The following is a 24,237-nucleotide window of genomic DNA, read 5'->3' on the forward strand; positions in this document are numbered from 1 at the left end:
ATTGAAGAAGACATGAATTAAAGATACAGCAAAAAAAAAGGCAAATAAATAACCAGCAAAAGTTCAAGTGCACATCATACCTTTCCACTGCTTTGTCACTCCCAGTGGCAGGGTTAGGGAAGAAGAAAGCAGATGGTGGAGTATTTGTGGCAGCTGGGTTAGCAGATGGAGTATTCATCCATGATACCATCGATGGGTGGCTTTGACCAGGACTAAGAGGAAATATAGTCAAGGCAGAATTACCAAGTTGGATAAAATTTATTTTCATGCCAAAATGTTTGAATCTTTATAACTAAATAACCAGTTAGATCCTGAAATTCAAACCCAATAATGTTGAGCTGATTTTGCAGACACGGTCATCATAGGATTCTGCGTTTCCTCCTTGGCAGTATTTCTCCTACATGCCCTACATCCTAAGATAAGCTGAATTACCTGAGATATATGACATAACCAATAAAAAATAAAATTCCACATTCCTTATCTAACAGAGACAGATACAATGAAACTGCATACAGCAGGCTATTATTTGAGCTGCCACTTTGCCTTCACAAGTTTTGATGAATCTATTTAAAAAGTCTTCTCAGTGCTGTACTAAAGCATGTGTGACTGGAAAGATTTCAAAGTAGGCTGCAGCTATTACGACATTGGGATCGCAATGCTGGCTCTGGACCGAGATCTCAGTCACATAACTGTGTAGCTACTGCCTCAGTGACTGCCCTCATGAACACACTGCTCAAATAGGTATTAAATTAATGGCTGAACACATAGTTGTCACACGAGGAGAAGAAATAGCAGCCAAAGTTAAAACTTGTATTAGTCACTGAAGAACATACAAAGTCCTTCACAACATACAGGATGTTCCTCATTTTACACCTTAAAGAACTAAAGCATTTTAGCACTAGAAGGCTTGCTTTTGCTGCAAAGACAAAATAACAAATAATCCAAACATTTAATGTCAGTAGCTCTTTGGAACAAAGAGCTGGACTTCAAGCACTTTCTAAGCAGAAACAGAATTAAAATCATTTGCACACAACTTTCACACAGGAATCATCACTCATCACTCAAGCACAGCCTTCGCAATGCAGCATTTATCAGTTTGTCTTATTCCAAGATTAAACTCCAAGCATAAATCTACAAAGTACCACCAAAATCTAGGAATCTAGTCAAAAAGGTATCCGTAGGAGTGTAACCACACATCTAATCAACATGGATTGACCACAAGCAAAGAGGGGATCAACAATCACCCTAGTTATAAGTGTAAATGAAGAAAAGAAAGCAGGGAACCTAGAACTTCTAGAAGAAAGGATCACTATTGTAGATTTGTATAACATAGTTTACAACCAAATTTAACTTCTACAAACTGATTTTCCTAGCCAATATATCTCATAGTGTCTTATTAACTATGTAATTGCCAGAATGACTTATTTTGAGTATTAATTCTTAAATTTGGTACATTATAAAATGGTGAATGGCACATTCCTTATTTAACAAGACAATAGTTTTTCCTTTGGATCTGTGTCAGGCAGCATTTGGATGAAAACTGGAATTCACAGTGTATGAAAAAAGGCATTTTACAGATAATTCCACTAATAAAAATTAAACTTCAATGTGCTGTAATCATAACCAGAAGGGTTTATCAAAACATGATCTGCTTTTAAAACTATCAGATTTAGCAAGTAAAGGAAGGAATCATAAGCGGTGAACTGAATGAAAAGCTGGGTTGTGCTGACCAAAAACATATTTCATGCTTAACTTTGGGAATAAGACATCTAGTTTGTTTCACCACTTCTGAATCTTCCACTACAGAATTATTTACACCATCTAATAATTACATACTCTTGAAGACCAGCATCTACACAATTTAGGGGTTTACTTTTACTTGAATTTGTCCTCTTCCTCCCACTGTTATCTAATCATTGAAGATTTTTCCCCAGGTAAAACAAAAATTTTCAGCTAAAAGTGAGCTCACTCAGAGAAGAAAATCAAAAAGAGAACACCAGCATTTGTATTATTTTCTCTGCATGCTAAGGATAAAAAAAAATCTCAATGGTACTGGAAGTTTATGAAGCTTGCTAGAAAGTAAAGTATTTCCCCCTCATTCTGCACATAATGTATATATGCAGAATTAATTTCAAGGTGAACTCAAGACAAAAGGTTTTCAGAAGCAAATTAAAAGATATTAAACTATTATAATTAAAGGAATCCTGATATTTAAAGAAAACCATTTTCTGTGTGCTCTTATTTGTTCAAATCAATCCAACATTAAGATTGGTGCTAGGCTCACTTCTGAAAGCTGTAAAACTAAAGAAAAAAGAAAATAATATTCCAAGTATATTGCCAGGATAATATTAAAATGTCTCTAATTCAAACTAATCATGATTCAAGGATATTCTACCAAGTGGCCTTCCCTAGTGTATACTTCAGATGTCTGTTGCTTGGTTTTCAACAAGTGAATAATAAAAAACTTCCATTTATTAAATATTTCATTGAAACATGCATCATATTAATCTACGCAACTTACTTGATTAGCTCCAGAACAACACACACACCACCTGCATGTAACACACAGGATATATGATTTCAAACTAATAGAACAGGTAAGGTACAAAAGATACCCTCAGAGCCAGGAAAGCAATGGTCATTAGTAAGAATACTTGGAATAAATACCAGATGTATTCTTGATGGCACTTAGGAAAAGGAAAAAATAAGGAAGGTGTGCAAATAGAGGAGCAGAATATGAAATAAAATGCTCAGATCCATGTCATGGCATGTTTATTTCTCAAGTTACAGACACTCCACAAGAAGGGTAATCTATCAGGGAGTACGAATACATTGTCCTTTACCAGGCAGCATTATATAAAAGCTTGTAAAAAACTGGCAGGTTGTCTATGAATTCTGAGCCACTCCACAACAGTTGTAGTGGAAAAACACTCCAGAAGTGCAGGTACGTGGAGCCTTGGGCTGTTCCCTCCCCCACTTTTTGATGAATTCCCTTAATACATCCCAGCTGTAGCGAAAGCACTGCAGCACAACTCCTGAATGTGCCTGTCACCTTCAGCTCCTGGTTACTGAGCAAGAGATCAGGCTTTAGAATCCAGCAGGGAGGAAAAAAAAAAAAAAACCCAAAACATTTTTCATTAATAACTGTTTCACTATGTAAAGAAGAAAAATCAATAGCTTTAAGTATTAATCACATTCTAGAATTTCAGGTTTGTTTTCCTTTTAATTTACTATACTTAGCTATCTCAGGAACCACTTAATTTTATTATGAAAACAGAAGGTTTTACTTCATAAGAAAAATCAGTTCCAATGTCACGGTGTGTAAGCAACTGCTGGATTTTCTTTTTCTTTTTTTCTTGAGAAGATTTTTGTGATAGCAAAGTTCCCTTGCTAAAAGCTTTGCATGCCTTGTTTATTAAGATGATATTAGAAAGTACTGCATATCTTATCATATAGCACCTCAACTTTAAGAAGGTATGTTGAAGAAATCTTTTCTCCAAAGGGCTGAAATGAAGGCTATACATTTCCTGTGGGGAGTAGTAAAAAAATGCCTGACATGACAATCTTTGAGAAAAAAAAATGCAACTGTCTGGCATAGTAACACTGGGAAAAGGGAGGAGGGGGAAATGGCCTTACTGAAAATAAGCTCGAGATTTTGTACTGATATTCAGAAACAAACTCCTGAAAACAAGATTTTATTAGATGTTTATCTGGCTGGTTCCTAAGGTAACACAGCTAAAGAGCAGCCTCTTATCTTGAGAGCAAGAAAGAGACTCTGTGAAAAGAATCTACACTGCAACTCTTGAGAAAAAAAGGACTGTTTCATAGATGAGGTTGGCAGCCCCATGGCTGTCGTATCACAGTGTCTGGCTGACAAACCTCAATGAAAGTGCTCTTAAAAGGTTTCATTGTAAAACAACACAATATTTCAAAATATGTCAGCTAGTTCTGCTTCGATACGCAACCCAATACTCTCCCCCCCACCAGACACTGATAGTCCTTCACGGCCCGGTGAGGCTGGGGAGCAGAAAAACATACGGAAAAAAAAAAATCTAGAAATTGTCACAGTTGCAGCAAAGCTGGAGACAAAACAGAAGGGCAGAATTTCCTCATCCCTGTTCTCTCTGAGGAGAAACTCCATCCCCAAAATTCAAAGCATGTAACATGCACGTAACATTCCTGAAGCCTCCTTTACACAGAACACATCAGCCAGCACTGAGGTATGGGGTTTGTTAAACTTGGATTGTGAAGTCTCAGTGAAGCAGCTAACACACTAGTTAAATGATCTTTTACTCCAGTCTGGTAAATCTGAAGCTAGCATCTAAAGCAGCTGTCCTAAGTTAAAGCTTTTTTAAATGATAATTCAGACAAAGCAAAAATGAAGTATGTGTGACTATATGCTTTATAGCATACTGATACTCCTTTTAGAAAGGAAATGAGGGGGCTGTGTTCCCTGGAATCATGTAAAGAAAAGAAAAGAGAAGAAAAAAAAGGACAAGAAACTATCTCATCGCAGCGGTTGCATCCCCATCTCTTCCTGCTCTGAGCACACACACCGCTTACCCTGTGCTCACACAGCAGTGCTGCTGTCAAGCCCAGCTGCCTGGCCTGCTGGAAAACAAGGAGATGGCAAGGTCTATTTTGTATGAACCACATGACTAAGTTACATTATGCCTGTTTCAAAGGAGCTGCAAAATGAGGGCTATTGCTCTGCTTGCATAACAAAAGGGTACAAAAAGAAGTACCTGCTCCACCAAACCCACTTTCAAACTGCTGAGTCACTGAAGAGGTGGCAGCTGAAACAAAAACAAGCTGCAAAATAAGCAGTGACCCAACAGCTGTTAAAGCATCTTCTTGTAATAAAATAAGATGATGATATTAGACATTATAAAAAGTTTCGAAGACACTGAAACTGGAGTCACTCATTTATGTAAAACTGCAAATTCATACCACTGCCAGAAAGTACAAAAATAAACTCTTCCAATTTTAAGGAGACTATAGATGCAGTCTACTGATGTAGATATAACAAGACTGATGGGAATTCATTCAGCAGTCAAACAGAATTAGTAACTAACTTCAAGGCTTCTGTTATATGCAGAACACCACTATTTCTGCCCTCCCTTGCCCTGTGATGGCTCTTTTAACATTAGTTTGCTCACTGGGAATTTGAACAGCTTGAGATTTCACAAAGAACAAGTAGCTTCTTCCCAGCCTGGTCACACAAAGACCCTGAAGGCACTCGGGAAGCTGCGCAGCACAGCTCTCATCACTATTTTGAAAGCCTCTGTGGATATGAAAACCCCCCAAATGATGCCCATAGCGTAGCACATGTACACCATTGAGCTGGATAAGAGAAGATTTTAGTGTCAGAAGAACCAATAAAGAAGAACTGCAAAATAAATTAAAGAAAGACTAGATTATTTCCTCTGCCACTGGTCCCTTACATATTCTTGAAAAGCCACTTACACTGGTGCTTCTATTTCTCCTCTGGGTTTTAAGTACCTTCAGTATTTCGACTGTCAGTACTCTATCTTACATGCTCCTACAACAGCATGCAAGATCGGTGCAGTCTGAAAACTATGAATGCTACTATTCTGAGCCCATAAATGTAACTGCTCTAACAAATCAAGCACCCCCACTCATATACACGTTCACTGAAGAGGTTTGAGGGACAGGATGCTTTCCATCCCCTTCAGCTGCAAAATCCCAAAGGCTTAGAGATGGAAAGAGGCAAAGTAAACAGATACTCAGATAGTACCACATTGAAAAAGGCTACCCAACATCCTGCACCATGACTCCAGCCAGAACAATCATCAGAAGTCACCATGGTCCAGCTCCTAGGAAACCCAGAAACCCTACAATCTTGATCCCAAAAATGAACTCTCCAGCTGAGGAACAAGACATTAGTTTTCATGATCTGAATGAAGAAGAGATTATGCATATAATGTAGTGGACTTCCAACCAAAAAGGAAGAGACTGACCCAATTCTGAAAAGCCAGTACTGTGAGGGGTAAATCTGTAAGCTTATCTGCAGATAAGCCCTAGCACAGGGCATTGTACTGCAAGCACAAACAGATCTCATGACAACAATGGGCCAGTTACAGTAGCAAATCTTTCCTTATCAGAAAAAAAAAAAAAACAAACCTCAGAAAGATTAATTACGACACATTCCGAGTCTAGGGAATACCAAGGGTTCAGCTTTTTTGGTTCATTCAGAGGTCAAGTGAAAACAGACATAAGGCAGTCCGCAGTGGTTTAGGACATGACTTGTAACTCACCTTTCAACAAATCAGTCAACTGCAATATGAGAAACCTACACTAACCCATCGCAGGAAGCTGCCATTATAGCCAACACTCGGGGAAAGGCTGAATAAGACAGACCTCATATCAATGAATAGTTCTGGTCCACTGGGAAGTCAGTGATGATCTTGATGAACACCACCATCCTGATTAGTGAAGGTCAAAGTAAGTGAAACTAGTCCTTACTCTGAAATTCTGGATTTACTGCAGCTAGCCTGAGAGTTTGTGACAATTCAATATTCCCAAAACCAGTATTCAGCACAACTTCTTTCCCCTCCAAGATAATAGGAAGTAGCTGCCTTATGACCCCTTCTTCTGCTAGGATTAGAGGAAATAGGGTCTACAGCTTGTCAAAACAGCACCTCAGGAGAAAGAAAGAACAGCTAGTGATGTGAGCATGCAGACAGGTACAAAACCAGACATGGGAGCAAGGGAGTCCTGTAACTAACCTGGATGTAAAAAGGTAACACTTAAGTCAGAAGAGTCATAGGAGATGCAGAAATTAGGAGGAAGAGATGGAAACAGGACAAGCCCAAGGCTTACACAGATCGAGAGAGAATCAAAATGCATTGGGAACTGAGTGGGCACATGCCATACAACCAAAACAGAATGAAGTAATATTTTCTCTGATGAAAATCTGTTGCAGGACCTGTAACTTCAGATGGATTCAAATACAAGGTCTTAAGGTTTAAGACACTATATGATTCTATCTCTCAAAGAAGGGACATTAGATACCATAATTACCTTTTTTGCCATAGAGTGGTTTAGTTATAAATATTAAAAAAACCAAAACTATGCTCAAAAGTAGTAATTCCTAATGCATAATAAAACAGATTTGGGAAAAAAGTACTTTAATATTACCTAAACAATATAAAATAGGCTGAAGTTTGAAAACTATTTTCATATAAGTAACCAAGGCCACAAAGTATATTCTATAATCAAACCACAACAGCCGCAAAAATGTTCCCCTTGCCCTTTTTTGATTGAATGATATCACTTCATGTTTGATACTGCATCTTTTGCACTATCACCTACTTTGCTACGAAAGGACATGAATGAAAAAAAATCTGTTGTCTTTACAGACTCTGACTTACACTTTACCTGTATTTGTTTAGATATATTTATTAGACACAGATGTGTATACCTAGATTAGCTGTCGCTGTACCTGTATATTGTTTGCATGTATAAAGCCATGATATAATAGGGTGAAAGTCAAACCATGTATCACTGGCTTTCAACTGCATGTAAAAGGGAAGATCAACTATTGTGCCACAGTTCAGTTGCCCTTTAAAAGCTACCCATAATCCCTTTTAGTACGTATCTCCAAAACCAAGACCATCACTATTATTAAAACACCTTGGGGACTAGCTTAGAAAGGCTAATCAGCTTCAAAATATCTGAAATCCTGAACTCCTCTTTGGAAACCGAGCTTTGTACAACACAGGAAAAAAAATCTGAGTGATTACGGTGCATATTTTTCATTGCCAATCAGGAAAGCAGAAAGTAATGTCAGGGTTGCATTCTCCAGCAAAAAGCTATCTAACCTAGCGCGGAAGAGATGTGGCAGATTTTTTTACCTTTTGGGCAAACGCAATAGGAAAACCAGAAATTGTGTAGGACAGAGAAATTAAGCCAGTTCAAAAATTTCACTACCTTACATGCCTCACACTAGCATTTTGTGTGGACCCTTCCATGCCATGACGTGACACTACAACGTATTTCACGAACAGTGGCATAACTCTCTGTGTGGCTCAGCTATGAGCTGGTTACAGGGAACTAATTAAGCTGGTTTATAGCATTCACCAAAAAAGTGTTAGAAACAAACACTATCACCCCACAAACCACAAACTGGGGAAGTGAGAAAGAGGATCAAGTAGCAACATCAATACCTTAAGCAAAAATTGCCAGGCAATTTGCACCACCACTATAAAGCTCAAACTGCATTAACTGCATTCTTACTCAAAGGCTGAAGCTTCATCCGCTTTTAAAGAAGACACAGCTCTAAGTATTCACACCAGGAGAGTACAGTGTCTTACACACTATAAACTCACACTATAGCTTACTCTTACTGAGCACCCACTTTGCTTTAAAGGCAAATCCTAAGTAATTCCCAACATTTTATTCTTGTTAAGCCCTGTCCTCTCCAACTACCTTATTTTTTTTTCTTCTGGAAATTCAAATGTCTGTCTTACTACTACTACTATTGGCTACTGGCCACAATATGCTTGTATTTTTGTCCTCACTTCACTCATGAAACAATTTTCTATGTCAACTTATTTTATTTCCTGAATTTCCAGCACAGTGTTTTTCTTTACTCACCCTTCTCTTTTCCACTCTGTGCCTTCCCCTCATCTATTGTCAGCATATTCCTGTTTTTTTCTGGTGGCACCTTTATACTTTATACAAATAGTTTTCCTTATGAACACTGCCAACTGCCTGCCTGTTGCCACAGAATCTGCAGGGAGCAGCAACCTGCAGCAGCTTCCAGGACAGAAGAAACAGTATAAATATTACTAGGAAAAATAGAGAGAAAAAGAAAACACAAAATCATTTGCCATGAGAGATTAGCAATAACCCTTCCTCAGATCAACTATGGTTTGAAGCAACTCTGAAGGAAGAAGCCAAGAGTGGATTGTTCTATCTAAACTTCCCAGGTAATTGGCAGTTATGGGGTAGACAACAATCTGGGGGAAACTGATGGATAAAAGTTGGTTGGAAGTTCACTTGGTTAGGGTTTTTTATTTTAATCCAGGTCAGAATATTATGGACACCTCACAAAATAGATCTATTCACAACATAGCAACTATCACTGTATTAGTACATTCTACTTTAGAAACTTTTATAATGCCAAATTCCAGAAATAGGAAATATTGCCTATTGCCCAGTGTCTTAAATAGCAGAAGGATACAGATTAAAAAAAAACAAACTGCTAAAGAATGCCTATACAGACAGTTGCATTTCATCTGGAAGACACTAGTTGCTTTCAGAACACCAGTTATGATAATAATCTGAATTAGAAGGAATGTGCAAAGAGGAAAATAATGACCATCTTGAGAATGTACCACTGGTGAAACTATACCAACATCAGTCCCAAAATGGTCTGAAGCACGCTCTCCTTACAGACACAGTAACCGCCTGCAGCACTGTCAGAGCAAAGTGGACTTCCCTAGTGGCTCCAGTGGAACCTGAGGAAGATAGATGGCTGTACATTGTTAATTCTGTAGCTTGAAGGCAAGTGTGTACAGATGCTTGAAGTAGAGCAGAAAAAGAATCTACATGCTTTGGTTAACATTTGGTTAAACTGAGGTTGCCATTACTGCTCTGCTTTAACGGAGAAAATATGCCTATACCATAGACAGCACTACAAGGGAGGAATTAAAGCTCACTACTGTAATTATCCGTTTCTCTAAGATTTGCGCCAAGCATCCTTGGATAGAAGGTATTTTCAAACAGTATATATTTATGACACTGCTCCATCAAGTAGGAAAGGTGATTTGCCCATCCTGGGCTATTTGGAGTTTGAATCCTGTGTCTACACAAACTACTTTGTAACTTTGTGATTGACGGGGAAAAAAACTCTCTGTTCTACTGTAGAGTGTACACAAACATAAAATGTGTTTATTTTTAGTATTTGGCTCTAGATAGAAGTGTGAAGTAAAAATATCTTCAGGAAAGAGGCTGAAAGAAGTTTAGGTGCAAAGTAACAGCAAACTTGCATCGCCACTGAAAGCCAACCCTTGTTACAGGCAGTAAGACCTAACCATTGCCCAACTCTCCACCCACCCCCCTGTAGCATACATGACAACACAGGGCATATGTCTGATTCCCCCAGGGCTTTCAAGAAAATCTAGCATCAGGCAGACACACATAGACATGAAAACCAACAGCTTAGCGGGGCTTCAAGATGGCACATATGTGAAACATCACCTTCCAGTTACACCGTATGCGTAGTAGGTCTTTAAATCCTCACATGACAATTGAGGTTTGTAAGAATTCTCAAATCAGTGATACAAGCCTTGTCCTCTTAGCTTCTTTCACCACTCTGGCCATGCAGTCTCCTCCTAATACCAGCTAGGAGGTGAGGATGCCCCTCCCACCATGCTGGAAGCTATAGCTCCTTTTGTTTTCATAGGTGGGACAAGGAAAAGGCATGCATCGCAAAAAAACTCTGCAGGAAACATCACGGTAACAACAGCTATCATTCAGGAAAAAACAAGTTTTTCCTTTCTTGAAAACAAATAGCACAAAAAGTATTCTTGCTATCCACCACATGTTCTTGCTTAAAGCAAACTTCTGATATAAACCAGCCTTGAATATCTGATATATCTTGACCCACAATGCAGCATCCCTCCCCCAGGAAAGAATGCAAGCAACTCTTCTACCACAAACAAGTCACCATCCACTTGTTGACTACATAACTCCACAGTGATAGATCTCTTTCGAGTAACACCCATGTGTTACAAACATCAGCAGAAACTTGCGAAACCGGATCCTCTTGGATCTCCATCTCTCCTAAACTCAGTATGGTATTTACTGTAGCTCAGTGAAGACCTGCAATACCATTTTAGAGAGGATACTGAGACTGATAATTGGTTTTGTTCCAATTTGGCACAAAATGCAAAACATTTTGAAACCCTGCACAAACAAATATCTCTGCTATTAATACAGTAGGTCTGGTTTGGGTTTTGCTTTTTGTTGTTTTTTTGTTTTTGTTTTTTTTTTGTTAAGGCAAGACCCTCTGAGTCATCAGAACTAGAAGGGAAGAGAGACAGTTTGGGGTGAGAAAGTAGAGAAAAGCAAGCATGTACCGTTCACAAACTACTCTGTCACTGACCAGACTTGTTATGGAGGTAGCTCTTAAGCAAACTTCACAGATAGGTGAAAAAAACCTGCTTTTGACAAATCTAGATGCACATAATAGGCACCTTTTTTTTTCCCCTTCCAAACAGAACTCTTTAAGCACTATTTCCAACTGAGCACCAAACCTCAAGCCATCAAAGTTTCCAAAACAGCAGTACAGTATAATTTTTGATGCAAATTAACAAATGCAAAAAAAAAAAAAGGAAAAAAAACCCAACAATGTTCCTTGAAACATTTTATGTTCCTGAACCCCTCTAGATAAAAATCACTTTCTTCTTTTATTCTATGAAGCGCCATTTTCAATGTCCTGCTAATCCCATGTTGCTTAATTAGCTATGCTTGCCTTTTTTACCAGTTTTAATACCATCTACAGAATGTTTTCCACACATGCACCTCTGTTGATCAAACACAACTTATTGTTAATCTTACCCACTACTAGGGGACAGTACAAGAGAATAAGGGAAGAATAACTTTAGTCCTTTACTGAAAAAAATAAGTCTAAAATACCTAGAAATCTGGAATTCTTTCAATGCATATGAGAAAATACTGTTCCAGCTAATAAGTACTCTAATCAGCAGTTAATTGTGCGTGCATATAAAAATAGAAATCCATCATATGGCTATCTATATACTCATGTGTTACATACACCTACATACACATTTTACGCGCTTGCTTCATCAACAGAACAGATTCCTAAGATTGCCATTATGGAAAATACTTATAACCAATCTTTTCTCCAGACATGCTCCTTCCATCTTCTTGGCACTGAAGACTGGAAAGCTGTGTCTTGATATGTTAAAGTTTGTGTGAATAGCAAACCAGAGAATGCAAGGCAAGTTCAACTTCTGATTTAAAAAACAAGTGATGTTCAGTGTTTTGTGTATCAAACCTGAATATGTATTACAGACATAGGACTAACATTGTAATGTCAATTTTTGATAAATTGAAGTCACACACAAAAATTTAACATCTACTGAACTGAACAGAGTCTACTGAAAGTGACAGACTGCACTTCTATTGGAAAACAGACATTTGTTAAGAAGAAATTAATAACGATAATGTTCTTAGACAACAGCATCTGAGCACACACTCATTACAGAGTATTTATCCATGCCCAAAATTTGGCTGTAAGTCTTAAGAGCCCTGCATCTAACTGTAGCTTAACATGGTCTTGAAACAAAACTAGGGTAATACATCACCTAAAGAATACATTACATATTCATTGCCTAAATAAAAAACATTTTATAACAAGGTTACAGTAAAATGCACTAGGTTCCTGTAGAAAAATAACATTATTTTTTCTTAGACATTCAAGTAGCCTATAAGCTCCAACACAACATATAAACACATACCTTTTTGTAGCAGAAGAAAACAAACACAATTAAATGTAATTTATAAAAATCACTTGCCACCAAGATGAAAAGGGAAACGTAGTGTGCACAATCACACTAGTGGAAAACTCACTACTTAATATTCAGGTTACTTACAGATTTGTTGTCCAGCCAGCAAGGTCTCCACTGTCCATGATAAGGTGATTTCCATCCAGGAGCCCAGGTGGACTACTAGAGAAGGCAGGTGTTGGAGACTGGGAAGAAAGAGAATCCATGCTCCCAGTTGGGGTGTCTTCTCTGGGAGAGCTGTGACTGTCAGCTGGAAAAGACAGAAAAGACAGGACAAGTCAGAAGCATACTAAAAGAATCTCATGAGCCAAAGAAGCTACTTTGGTAACAATTTCCTGCACTATGAGAAGAAACTTTACTGTCCCACTTTCACAGGATATTCTGGGGAACAAGCAGTTTCTCTGAGCATTTACCCAAAAGGTACCACTGCACAGTTTCCCCCATCATTATCACCAGGCTATCTTCTCAACACAATATACTCCTGGTCCCCTTTCTAACATGTGCTTTACGTGGATGAAATGCTAGATTTTGGGGGGCTATTTTTTAAGTAAATTAGTCACTTCTGGCAACAGAATAGTTTAGGCCATACACATTTGTGTGTCTCTCTAAAAAGGCAGTCTATAATTTAATACTCATTTTAGGAAATGATTGCCCTCAAGTACCATTAGCTCTATCCTATCAAACATAAAACAATGACATTTAGAAAGATCAGGATAAGCAGCAGATCTCTAAAAAATATGCAATACCCAAGAATGTTACTTTTATTATTCCCTTTTAGTGGTGTTACTTTTGAGAGAATTCTGGTCTACTATTTGTTTTCATAGGCTACTCTTAGAATACCACTAAGGGAGCAATAGATTTAGATACGACTACTTAAGAAAACATTGAAGGAACAACATTCCTATCCCATGGACAGCAAGAAAAAGTTACCAAGGTGTCACAGCACTCACTGCAAGCCACGCTGACATGTATAGCCAAGCATCACATTCTTCACTGAAAAGCTAACCTTCACCCACATAGCTTTTCCTTTTTATTTTTTTATTTAAACATCACCTGTACATTATATAAATTCTAGAGGAGGTGTATGAAATGAGGACAATTGCAAGCATTAAAGTGTACAGAACAGCTAAGACCACAGTCGCAATTAGGTAAGTAATAAGGGTCATTTCAAGTCACCCTTTACAAGGTGCCTGGCATCTTTTCCTCCCTCCTCTGTCCTTCCTGCTCCCACTAGCACTCATGAGAATGGCCACAGCCCTGCTAAATAACCACATCACAAAAGCCTCTCCAGGGTGGACAAGATCCTATCAACCCTACCGTCTTGGTAAGAGTTCTGCTCCTTCAGAGCCAAAAAACAAATCCTAACACAGCGCCGCAATAATAGGATCAAAAACTGTTAAAATATTGTGCTTGCTTGACAAGCTGTATCTCCTATATACAGTACTACGCAAGACAAAGTCCTGTACAGTATTACTAATTCTAACTGAATTAGCATCTGCAAACAACTGATCTTAATTCTACTCCACCAAAGTAAGCACTACTGTTGTGATTATTTCTTTCATTTATTACTTTTTTTCTTAATTGATTAAAAATGCAACAGTAATGAAATACGGACAACGAAAAGCCACCTTCATTGGATAAAATCCTTCTCACAACTTGATTACTGACTCAACTAGTTCAATTCCTTCTGCTTCAAAAGCAGAAAGCTAACAAAGCACTCACCCGCTTCCCCAGCCATCTTGTCCTCACCTGCTCCCATAGAACTCTCAGAGAACAACTTCCCTAGAGAGTAACATGACATACAACTGAAAAAAAAAGAAATGATAAAAAGTGATCATCTGGAAATTTCTCCCTAAAGCAGCTGCTAATTTAAGGATCTAAATTAGCCTGTAGTAACGAAGCATGATAAGCTCTGAGGAGGAGAATGTCAACCTGGGAAAGTAAGTCACCTGCACTGTGTCCCAATCCTGCTCACCTTGCACCACCCCGCTGCACCCAGGACATGATGCTGCTGCTCACATTTACATGACATGACATGAGAACAGTAGGAGTTCCAGGTAAGAACTAATTAATTACATCTCATTTGCAGATGTATGTGTCACAGTGATAAACATCTTGGAGATCAGACAGTAATACTGCAATTTTACTTTATAAAGAAACTGAATTCCAAAAAACTAAATAGAATTGTACAATAAATAGATTTAAGTGCTTTTAATTCATCACAATTTCTTTTCAAAGCAGTAGTGTTAGTGCAATCCAGATTATCAAACTACATACACCCTATTAGAAGGTCACTCAAACATTCACTTAACATTACCAAAACAGCAGAAAAAAAAAATATATATTACTTTGTTGTTTAGTAATATGATTATGGCCAACTCACTGTATAGAGAGTATTTTCCATTGAATCGTTTCTCAGAGCACATAGAAAAAGGAAAAAAATAAATAACTACTAAATTCTTCAGTCAGGCACAGTAGAGTATATGTAAGAGAATGCAGTACACAGGCAATTGCATTTGACATTATCAGAGATGAAGCTGTGTGTTCAATCTTTCCTCAAATTTTACTTCTTCCTTCCCTTCCTTCCTGAGCTGCCATTTTCTCACGGTCAATACTGCACTGCACTCTCAAGAATAAGACAGGGTTTTGAACACTAAAATCAAATCAGGTATTTAAACAGGAAAACACCTGCTGAATTCTACGGGATTAAGTGAACACCCTCTAAAAACACATTCAAAAGATACTTTAAATTTCTGATGTTTTCAATTATCTGCTTTTGTAAAGTAGAACAATACCTTTATTCAGGAACAGGCAATTCTGTTTAAGTGCAAAACCAGATGACTAATCATCATCTAGCTCATTTTCATGATTAAAACCAATATACGCTCAAAATCTAAGTCTTTGAAATATAGTGTTATTGCTGTGATTTCAACAGTATAAAGATTTCAATCTGTATGTTGGTGACAAAAAGTTCAGCTAACTTTAGAAACTATAATTCCTGTACATGGCAGAGCCTGTAGAACTATATCTAGTTATCTTTCTATAATCTTAATAACCTGCTTTTCATTAATGCCCATCTCCTGGGTCAAACTATATCTTCCAAAGAGTCTTTGAATACATCAGCAAATGATAAAGATATCAAGTGGCTACTAATTAACACACTCCCTGATTAATGGATGTACCTTCCCATTGTTAGGCTTTATTTTTAGGCATGACCTATGTAGTATGCATTGCTAATAATTCTAGTATATTTAATATCTGGGGTTTGTGCTGTATGAAGGTATGTAAACAATCTCCTTTGTAAGTTTACCACTAAATCTCTTACTATAAGAGATTTTGCGCTTTTGGAATCATGCACCTGTTTTATAAACCTGTTACAATTTCCCAGAGTTCTTTCTGAAGAGCCTGATCTGAATTCATGGATCTGAGTTCATGACTTTCTGTTGTGGTCCCCAAGTGCCATATTGAGCACTGATCCCACCACTTTCTCCTACTCATCCATCTCCTGTTTGTACATCCAAGGCTGGCACTTTTTTGCCGTGGTTTTAAATTAAGAATTTATGATGAGCTGATTGCCCACTGCAACTTTCTCAGAGTCACTGATTCTAAGGACACAGTCCTGCATTCTGTAGCTACAGGCTACATTTTTCCTCTAAAATCTGTAGATTTATTTCTCAATACAACCAAGCTTATTTTGTTTGGGTGCAGCTTAGCACATGACCACAACTCCTACATGACTGCCACCATCATTATTTGCAATTCCTTTTAACTTTCTCCTATATGCAAATATATCATCGTATTTGTCTTTCTAAATACTGCTGCTACATTAGCATTCCTTCAGTTTCTTCAAGCTTCTTTAGCATGCGACAAGATGCTTTAAAAATTAATATTGCCAAGCCATACTACCCCATGAGCAGAGAAATCTTTCAGGACACATTAGATGGTTTCACATCATTCAAAATATTTAACTTTCAACAGGCCTACCTATGAAGATTTCCTCTTGTTCCTGCTGATTATAAATCCACCATCAATTTTCACAGCTAAATTCTTTCTAAAAATTCTTCAAAACTTGTAACATATATTGACAATTAGCTCTTTTCTCTCCCCCCCACCCTCCCCCTTTGCCTGTATTTTGCTTTGTGGAGGCAGTGAAGATTCTAAACTACTGGAGATTAAAAGGTCTTTAAAGATTTAACACTGTTTGTTTGCTAAAGAGTGTTAAGGACATTGCTGGAATTGAATCAGCTTCATGGTTTGCATTTTACCTCAGACTTCAGGGGCTCCCTGATATTGATAGTCTAATATTTTTACTGTGTCTCTCACTCCTCTTTACCTCCAGCATTGTTCTCCAGTGAGAGGTTTCCCAGTTCTATGAAAGGATGGACTGCCACATTGAAAGGACCTGTCAGTCCAACAAGGAGCTTCAGAAGCTTCTTCTCTACCACTTGAATTCTAATGAGCTCTTACACTATAAAATAGGGAAGACTTGATTTCTTTTAAAGCTCGTTTACAGCATTTTTTTGAGCACACAGTTTCGTGTTCATGGTGCCTTCCTTTTCTCTCCCTAAAAATGTCAATCCCCCTTCCTTTTCTCTCCCATTACAGTCTTAGCTTTGGGTGCCAGATAGTGCCAGAACAGATGAAGGACATGAGGGTTTTTGATATAAAAGCAGTAAGTCTGTATGATGTCTCATGAATGTTTGTCAACACTCCAACCATGAACTTTTCACCTTCTTTTCCTTATGTTGTGGGAAGCCTCTGAGTGCCTTCAGCATTCAGCTTGGCCATCTTTCTAGAGTTGCAACCAAGCTGCTTCTATGATTTATCTCCTCATCCTACGCAAACAGGTGTAAGATCCAATTTTACTCCAAACAGGGTTAAAACTTGTTTCACATTCTCACCACCTTTTGCATACTATTTAATTTTTTTGACTGCTCAGATGCTTTTAAACTGTCATCTAAATTCTCTTCCTGTTTCACTGTTCTAATCACAACACTCATCCAAACCTTAGAGCTTTCACTGTGCCTCTGTGACAAATACCCCGTGCTTTGCCTTTATGATTGTTCACAGTTCAGAACAGCCCTATCTAGAAAATAAGACAGCTTAGGTTAATGCTAACCATTTACTTGTTGTGTCTAGCTGGTACTACTTACCATTCAGTTTCTAACCCAGATATTCTCCCTTCTTCCCTAAATCCCTGCCTCGTTATCACCCCTTCTCATAATGAAAAATGCCCAGAGGGTAAGAAAGAACCTATATAGACTAAGGCCTCATCTAGCTTCTTTCTAGCAAATGTGTAACCCTCCATTCCTTTTCCCTTTTGTCTGGATGAACCTCAGATAGTAAAGGCTCTCAGACCTTCCATACCAGAAATCTGAACTCAGCTCCCACTTTACTGAGCATGACATGCCTCCCAGTTGCCTTCTTTTCTCCTTTCCCATCTGGCTAGTCTAAGAATATTTTTTGCTGGCATCCAAGGTTGAAAAAAACTGAAATACTTTGGCAGAGTCAATAATCAGATCCTAACTTTACTCCAAGAATTCTAAATAAGAAAAAAGCATTTGTAATAAAAACTATGAAAACCAGAGAGCTAACACTATCAGTTGCTTGAGTAAGGAAGTTTTCTTCCAACTTCAGCTTACATAAAGAATTACATATTTCACTACTAAATGAAAAATTAATCTTCAACATTACAAACAATGTCTATAGTTTAAGGGTAGCCAGAGGACAAAAACAGTTTAAAGTGAGTATTTCTGGAGTAAATGAGGAATATATAACAGTTTCTACTGAGATACACAGAACAGACAGAAGAGAACTGCCATATGTGTTCTAAGTGCCCATCAGATAAACAAATCACGGCAAAATAAGAGAATAAAAGACATGTCTCATTCCACTTTGACATAATCACACAGGTCTAGCTGTAGACAAGGGGTGACGGGGAGAACTGCTGAGCAGGGTAAATTAGAGATGCTGCAAAATCCCTATTAGCACCTTCAAGTCTGACATTTTCTGCATCACAAGACTGGGAAGCAGCAGCTGCACTGCTGTGCAGCCAGCCATCCTTCCCTTTCAGCATCCCACTCTGAGATAACATTCATTCACCATAAATAGCTACCTTCCCATAATAATACAGAAGTTCAACCAAGTAGAAAGTAGCTTTGCTCTTACGTGAATCTGTGGGTATGTACTATGTTTTAGTTTTAACAGGAATCTCATAGATCAGGAAGAGAAAAGAAATACAAGTATCAAATAACCTCTGCAAGTGAGAACTTGGCTCCATGTGCTAGAGCTTCAGCATCCACAGAAAACAGGCATGAAAAACATAAACAAAGATAAGTTGTCTCACACAGTTGATAAAACCTGAAGTGATTCTGTGATATGAAGTACGAATCACTCTGGAAAGCATTCAGCCATTCCTGGAAAACTAGAGGTAATTCTAGTGGAGAGAGGTTTCTGTCATAGCCAGAGTGACCAGAGGACTCTGCAGTCAAGAATGGCCTTTTCTAGATGCAAGGCTGCATCCTTTGTTCACTATTCGCAGTACAGATCATCCTGCGGTAATCAAACCAAGGACCAGGTAAACTCAGACCTACTTCTAGTTCACCACATTTTTATTGTTTTTTAAATTAATGAACTCCAATCATCTGTTTCAAAGTAAATTAAGAAACTGTGTACTTTTGTTTATCACACCACTGAAACTCACCAACAGAATTGTTTATTACTCACCTCTTTAGACTACAGAAATCCTACTATTTAAACATGTAAGATTCCAAACTAAGGTGAAATCACATAAAAACAAACTAATAATGATCTATTATTTGGTTAAAAATAATCACAGAGAGTACTAAAACTAAACAAGAGAGTTATTTCACTGTTCCCAAATACTGGGTGTTTGGAGGTCAGATTCCTGTAAACATTCAGAAAAACAGCTTTGCATTTCATTGTCAAAAAGTATCCATTATCCTGATTGTGTAGCAAATCCTGTACACTGCAGCACTGCCTTAGTATGCAGATAGTTCTTACTTAAATTGAGACATCATAGTCTTATATACCCTAAAAGTGATAGAGCTTTCATGGAACAAATGAACAGCAGACAACTCACATACCCATCAGTTTCATGCTGTCTTTCAAAACACAGAGTAAGAATCAGATCTCTATGCCAGCTATTTTTTCCCTCTCAGACAAAATAATTAACACAACTATTACCGTTGACTACAGCTTTTTCCTAGATAAAGACCAACTTTGATATATTTTTCAAATGTGTGCATGTACAAGCATGTGTACCTTAGGCCCAAAGTAGCTTTACTGTAGAAAGATTGTTTTTCCCAGCTCCATAATGATTCAGATACGTCAGGAAAGGGAGGAAGCTGCACCAGACAGAATTTGCCTCGAGACTGGCTGATGCAACTCAAGAATTGTAGCCAGAAAAGTGGGTGTCTGAGTTGGGGCTAGGAAAGGGAAAGAAATGTGCTCATCTGCAAGTTACTTAGGGGCAAGTGGGGCTCTGGGGCTATACCCCTGCCCTCCTCCTTTTTCATACTTTTTTATTTCCAAAATACAAGTTTCAATTTTAAACAAACCTCTTTCTAGACATACACTTAACTTGTAACAGCAATTATTTCAATAATTACCTCCCTTACTGCAGGTCCTCTCTCAAAATTCAGGAAAAATATTGCTTGGATTACTTCTTTATGTGAATAAAATCCCAAAGACACATATGATTCTAGGCAAGCCTTTTGCTGAGCAAGCTAAATCTAAAACAAGTAAAAAATTCCAATTTATTCCTCAAACTGTGGAAAATCAGTTTGAGACAGAGTCATGGATACAAGGTTGTGATGTTAATTTGTATCACATAATTAAATTTTGAAACACAACAGAAATCAGATACAGGCATGCAGAGGGGTTCCTGTTTTGATTTGTGTATACCATGATAACAAGAGCAGTATCTAAACTCAAAGGTTACTCAGTTTTTCACCAGAGCTTGCTTGGCAGGAAACCACACAGAACCTTCAGCCTTACCAGGCTGGCCACATGCCACACATTAAATTTATGTCTGAAAAATGCAGTGACAAACTGAAGCTACTCCCTGAAAACACTGATATATAATAAACCAAAGCTTTCACATTTTTTTGGTAGCATTAAGTATTTTAGGTTTCCATAGGTCCAGGCAACATTTGTCTATGGTCCAGATCCATACTGAAACCCACCAACAGAACAGCTCTAGTCTAATCAATGAAAATAAGGACTGTGGAAAACTAAAGCAGATCAAAAAGGGCTATAATGCTGGAATCGGGTAAAAGTTCTCTAATTCAGCAGCACTTCTTAAACAGCATCCAAACCTCCAAAGTCCATGAAAATACTCTTCCACATTTCCTTTCCTGTTGTGTTGGTAATTCAGCCACTGACCAGCTGGAAAAATGTCTCTGTAAGGGTCCTTTACCTCCAAAAGGTAAGGTGTTAAAAAACTCTTTTCCTGAGCTGTCAAACAGACACAGCATCATGCTGTTGTCTCCTATTCTCTTGCTATGTAACCTACTTCACTTGCAATTACTTCCCATGGCTTATTAAAAGAAGTTTCTTTCAAATAATTCCACAATCCATGGTAGTACTTGGATAATGACAAAGACCAACTGCTCTCACATTGTGTATGTGACAGATCTCTCATAAGAAAGCCACTCTGAAACATTTTTAGTATGCTGCTGACACTTGGCTGTGCTTCCTTCCCCGTTCTGTTAACTTTTCTTTTGTCGTAATAGTCATTTCAACAGAGGGATGGATGAAGCAGGATGCTATGGCTTATCAAAAAGATGACTGAAAACAAGCTACGCAGCCCTTAAAAAAGTTTTATCAGCTGTTTTAGCTGAACAGCCAGGTAACACGTTTATTGAGGAATCTCCCAGTTGATGATTAGGAAGACCGATTTTGCTACCTCCATGTAGTTATTCAATATCTTCTTCTATGCCTAGATTGTTCAACCAGTACCCATGTCTCTGATACTCCCACTCTGGGGCTAGATGCCTGCAAGTGCAACTTTTTATTTATTTATTTATTTTTCATTTATTTTACACATCTGGTGTGGAGCTCAGAGCTGGGCTCAGCCCCACTGTGGAAGCGAGGCTGTGGAGATGGATCAAGGAGGCTGTGCAGCACGTGGGCAGATCCAAGCAGTGTTAATGGCCAGGTAGACAGAAGAAGTGAACACACTCATCTTCAGTGAATTTGTACCCATTACAAAACAACTGAAATCCACTTCCTCAGTGCAATAACCAAACTTGCCAGGCGTCAAGCATCTTGCTTGCAGATGTCAACTAATATGGCCTCTGAGGCTAATTCGCTTGACCCAGTCAAATAGTCTTCAATAAGACTGCAATCCTAGCCAAGCAGTCCCACCACTATTACCTCTCCATGATATCCCCTAAGTACTTATTCAATCTCCTGTTGGTTCAGCATGTTAGAAGTACAGCTGAGAAGGAAGGAGAGGAATGTAATTCACCTTGCACTAAACACAACTTTCACAAGAAGAAAACAGGCAAAAAAAAAAGGGAAAAAGAGAAATAGGACAAAGATCTCCAGAAGCTAATGGAAGAACAAGAACATGAGGTTTCTTTTCTGACTGAATAAAAAAAACATCTAGAGAGCAGGAGCAAAACAGGAAAAGAAATCATATTTTCTAACTTGCAAATCAGCCTTTCAGAAAGTTCACCACCTCCCCCTCCAAGACCTTCTCTCCTATCCTTGTCATCAGTGAAGGGAAGCAAGAGCATCCCATGTGAGGAAACACCTCATTCAGCAAATGCACACTCTCATCTATAAAAAACTGACTGAAGAGCTGAACAGTTTCAAGGATTCGTTCTACTTATACTCTCATGTGCTGGGTGAGAGTATTTACTTTCAACCAGAGGTTGGCCAGAGCACAGCTGGCATACAGCAAAGATGCGTCAGGGACTTCCATGCCTGGAATTAATGACTTTTAGCATGCCAAACTGGCCTTCTTACAGTAATATGTGCCCTTGCATGTCTGTGTGCAGAACATACAGAATTAAAAAGATGAAGGATTATTACCAGAGATCAGAGATTTTTAATAATGTCTGGCCTCAAGGAAAGACTGACCCTATCTCCTGAACTGCCTATTTCTTTTTTAAATTCAGATTTTAGTTTTAGGGCTATTCAAGCTCCCTTTCCCTACAGCTCTGACTCCTGCTGTGTGCACATGTGGATGGGTTTATGCTGAACATTTTTACAGCCTCTGGATTTCATGTACTGAAATCAGACAAGCACTGCTGGTGATAAGACAATTCTCACACCAACCACGAAGATTTGAAACACATCATTTGAAAAGAAGTTAACAGATGTTTACTAGATTATGACAGTTAAATCTGATTTCAGGTAACTGTGCAGTAAGTAGGCTGTAACAAGTAGATTACTCACAGGTGTAACAGTGACCAGAATGTATAGCATGTATGCAAAGCATGGGCCAAAATTATTATGTAACTCCAAGAACGTAAGTACCCTCTATGGACTCAAAAGCTTTCCATGCAGAAGTTGACGACCCGATAGGAAACTGGGACTCTACACATACCCACTATTACCTATGAAAAAGCTTCACCTTCACTGGCAGTAACTCAGAAAGACTTACTTTGTATAGCACTCATCCTACTCAGGGCCATCAGGTAGAAAGAGCTGTGAGAGATCATAAAGAATTGCAGGAACTATTCTCGCAGCAAGATGAAATACAAACTATCTTAAATTCTACACGGCAAACAGCAATCATTGTGATCTTCCCCTCACAACTAATATTGGTGCACCTATTTCGTAACAGCATAGCTGTGGCTTCTGCTCAGCTGTTAACAACAGCTTTGTAAGCAAGTGTTGCAAGGCCTTATAGCTTTTTGATATGCCTATGTAGCTGCTTTTCTTTCCATTTCCCCTACTATGTGCCAGGTTACAGAAACACTTCCAAGCAGCAGATTCAAAAATAGAAAGAGTTCAAGGCCAGGTTTCACACCTGCAACCTTGCAGCTCTGGGCTGTTCCAGCTCTGAAGACCAGTCTCCTTATTATAAATCCAAAGCTTCCTCTAACATCCAGGTTTTATGTTCAGTAATTCTGAATGAAGTTTATGGGCTTTTTACTTATTTGTTTGGGGCAGGAAGGGTTAGGAAGAGGAGGGAAAGGGAATACAGCAGCAGCAGAAAGCGATCGCAAACACTCCGTACGCTTCCCGAGTTCCAGAGGTAGGGGGGTGGGGAACAGGAGACAAACACCTTAAAAACAAAACAAGCCCCCACATGATACTAGTATGCTATGCCAATGTACGTGCCAATGGGAAATATTGACACCTAGGGGGTAATTTGGATAGAAAAAGGCATCAGCAACCACTGTGCCTTAAGAAGTATATTTTGGTTTGCTTAGAAAGCAAGTTGTTCTGCAGTTGGACAAATCACCATGCAAGACCCATTTTTTGATTCCAGGTGTGATTTATGCAATTCATCCTGACTCTCTGCTCATTTTGGATGGACTGTATTATATCGTCTACCTTAAACAGGGCTTTTCTTGCCTCAGTTGCTCTAGTAGCCCTGCAAAATAGTTTAATAATCTCTAAGTGTCTGGCACAGAAAAAGATTAAACAAAACAAAAAACTGTCAATTTTGCTCCAAGACAAGGAAAGTATATAAAAA

General features: G+C 38.4%; 1 protein-coding gene across 3 annotated transcripts in view; it reads right to left on the reverse strand.

Annotated features, from left to right (window-relative positions):
- Positions 1 to 24,237, reverse strand: part of ARHGAP10 (Rho GTPase activating protein 10) — a 152,545-nt gene that overhangs the window by 11,020 nt on the left and 117,288 nt on the right. For all 3 annotated transcript variants that reach the window (XM_061441003.1, XM_061440995.1, XM_061440986.1), the window contains 2 exons: positions 12,648 to 12,810; positions 81 to 212 (listed from right to left, as the gene is read on the reverse strand). In XM_061441003.1, coding sequence (XP_061296987.1) covers positions 81 to 212; positions 12,648 to 12,810 — 295 coding nt within the window. The remainder of the gene's footprint in view (positions 1 to 80; positions 213 to 12,647; positions 12,811 to 24,237) is intronic.

The sequence above is a fragment of the Pezoporus flaviventris genome, unplaced genomic scaffold, assembly GCF_033815535.1.
Source record: "Pezoporus flaviventris isolate CSIRO_AGI_PZ_B2104156 unplaced genomic scaffold, CSIRO_AGI_Pfla_v1 ptg000002l, whole genome shotgun sequence".
In the NCBI taxonomy this organism is placed as follows: Eukaryota; Metazoa; Chordata; class Aves; order Psittaciformes; family Psittacidae; genus Pezoporus; species Pezoporus flaviventris.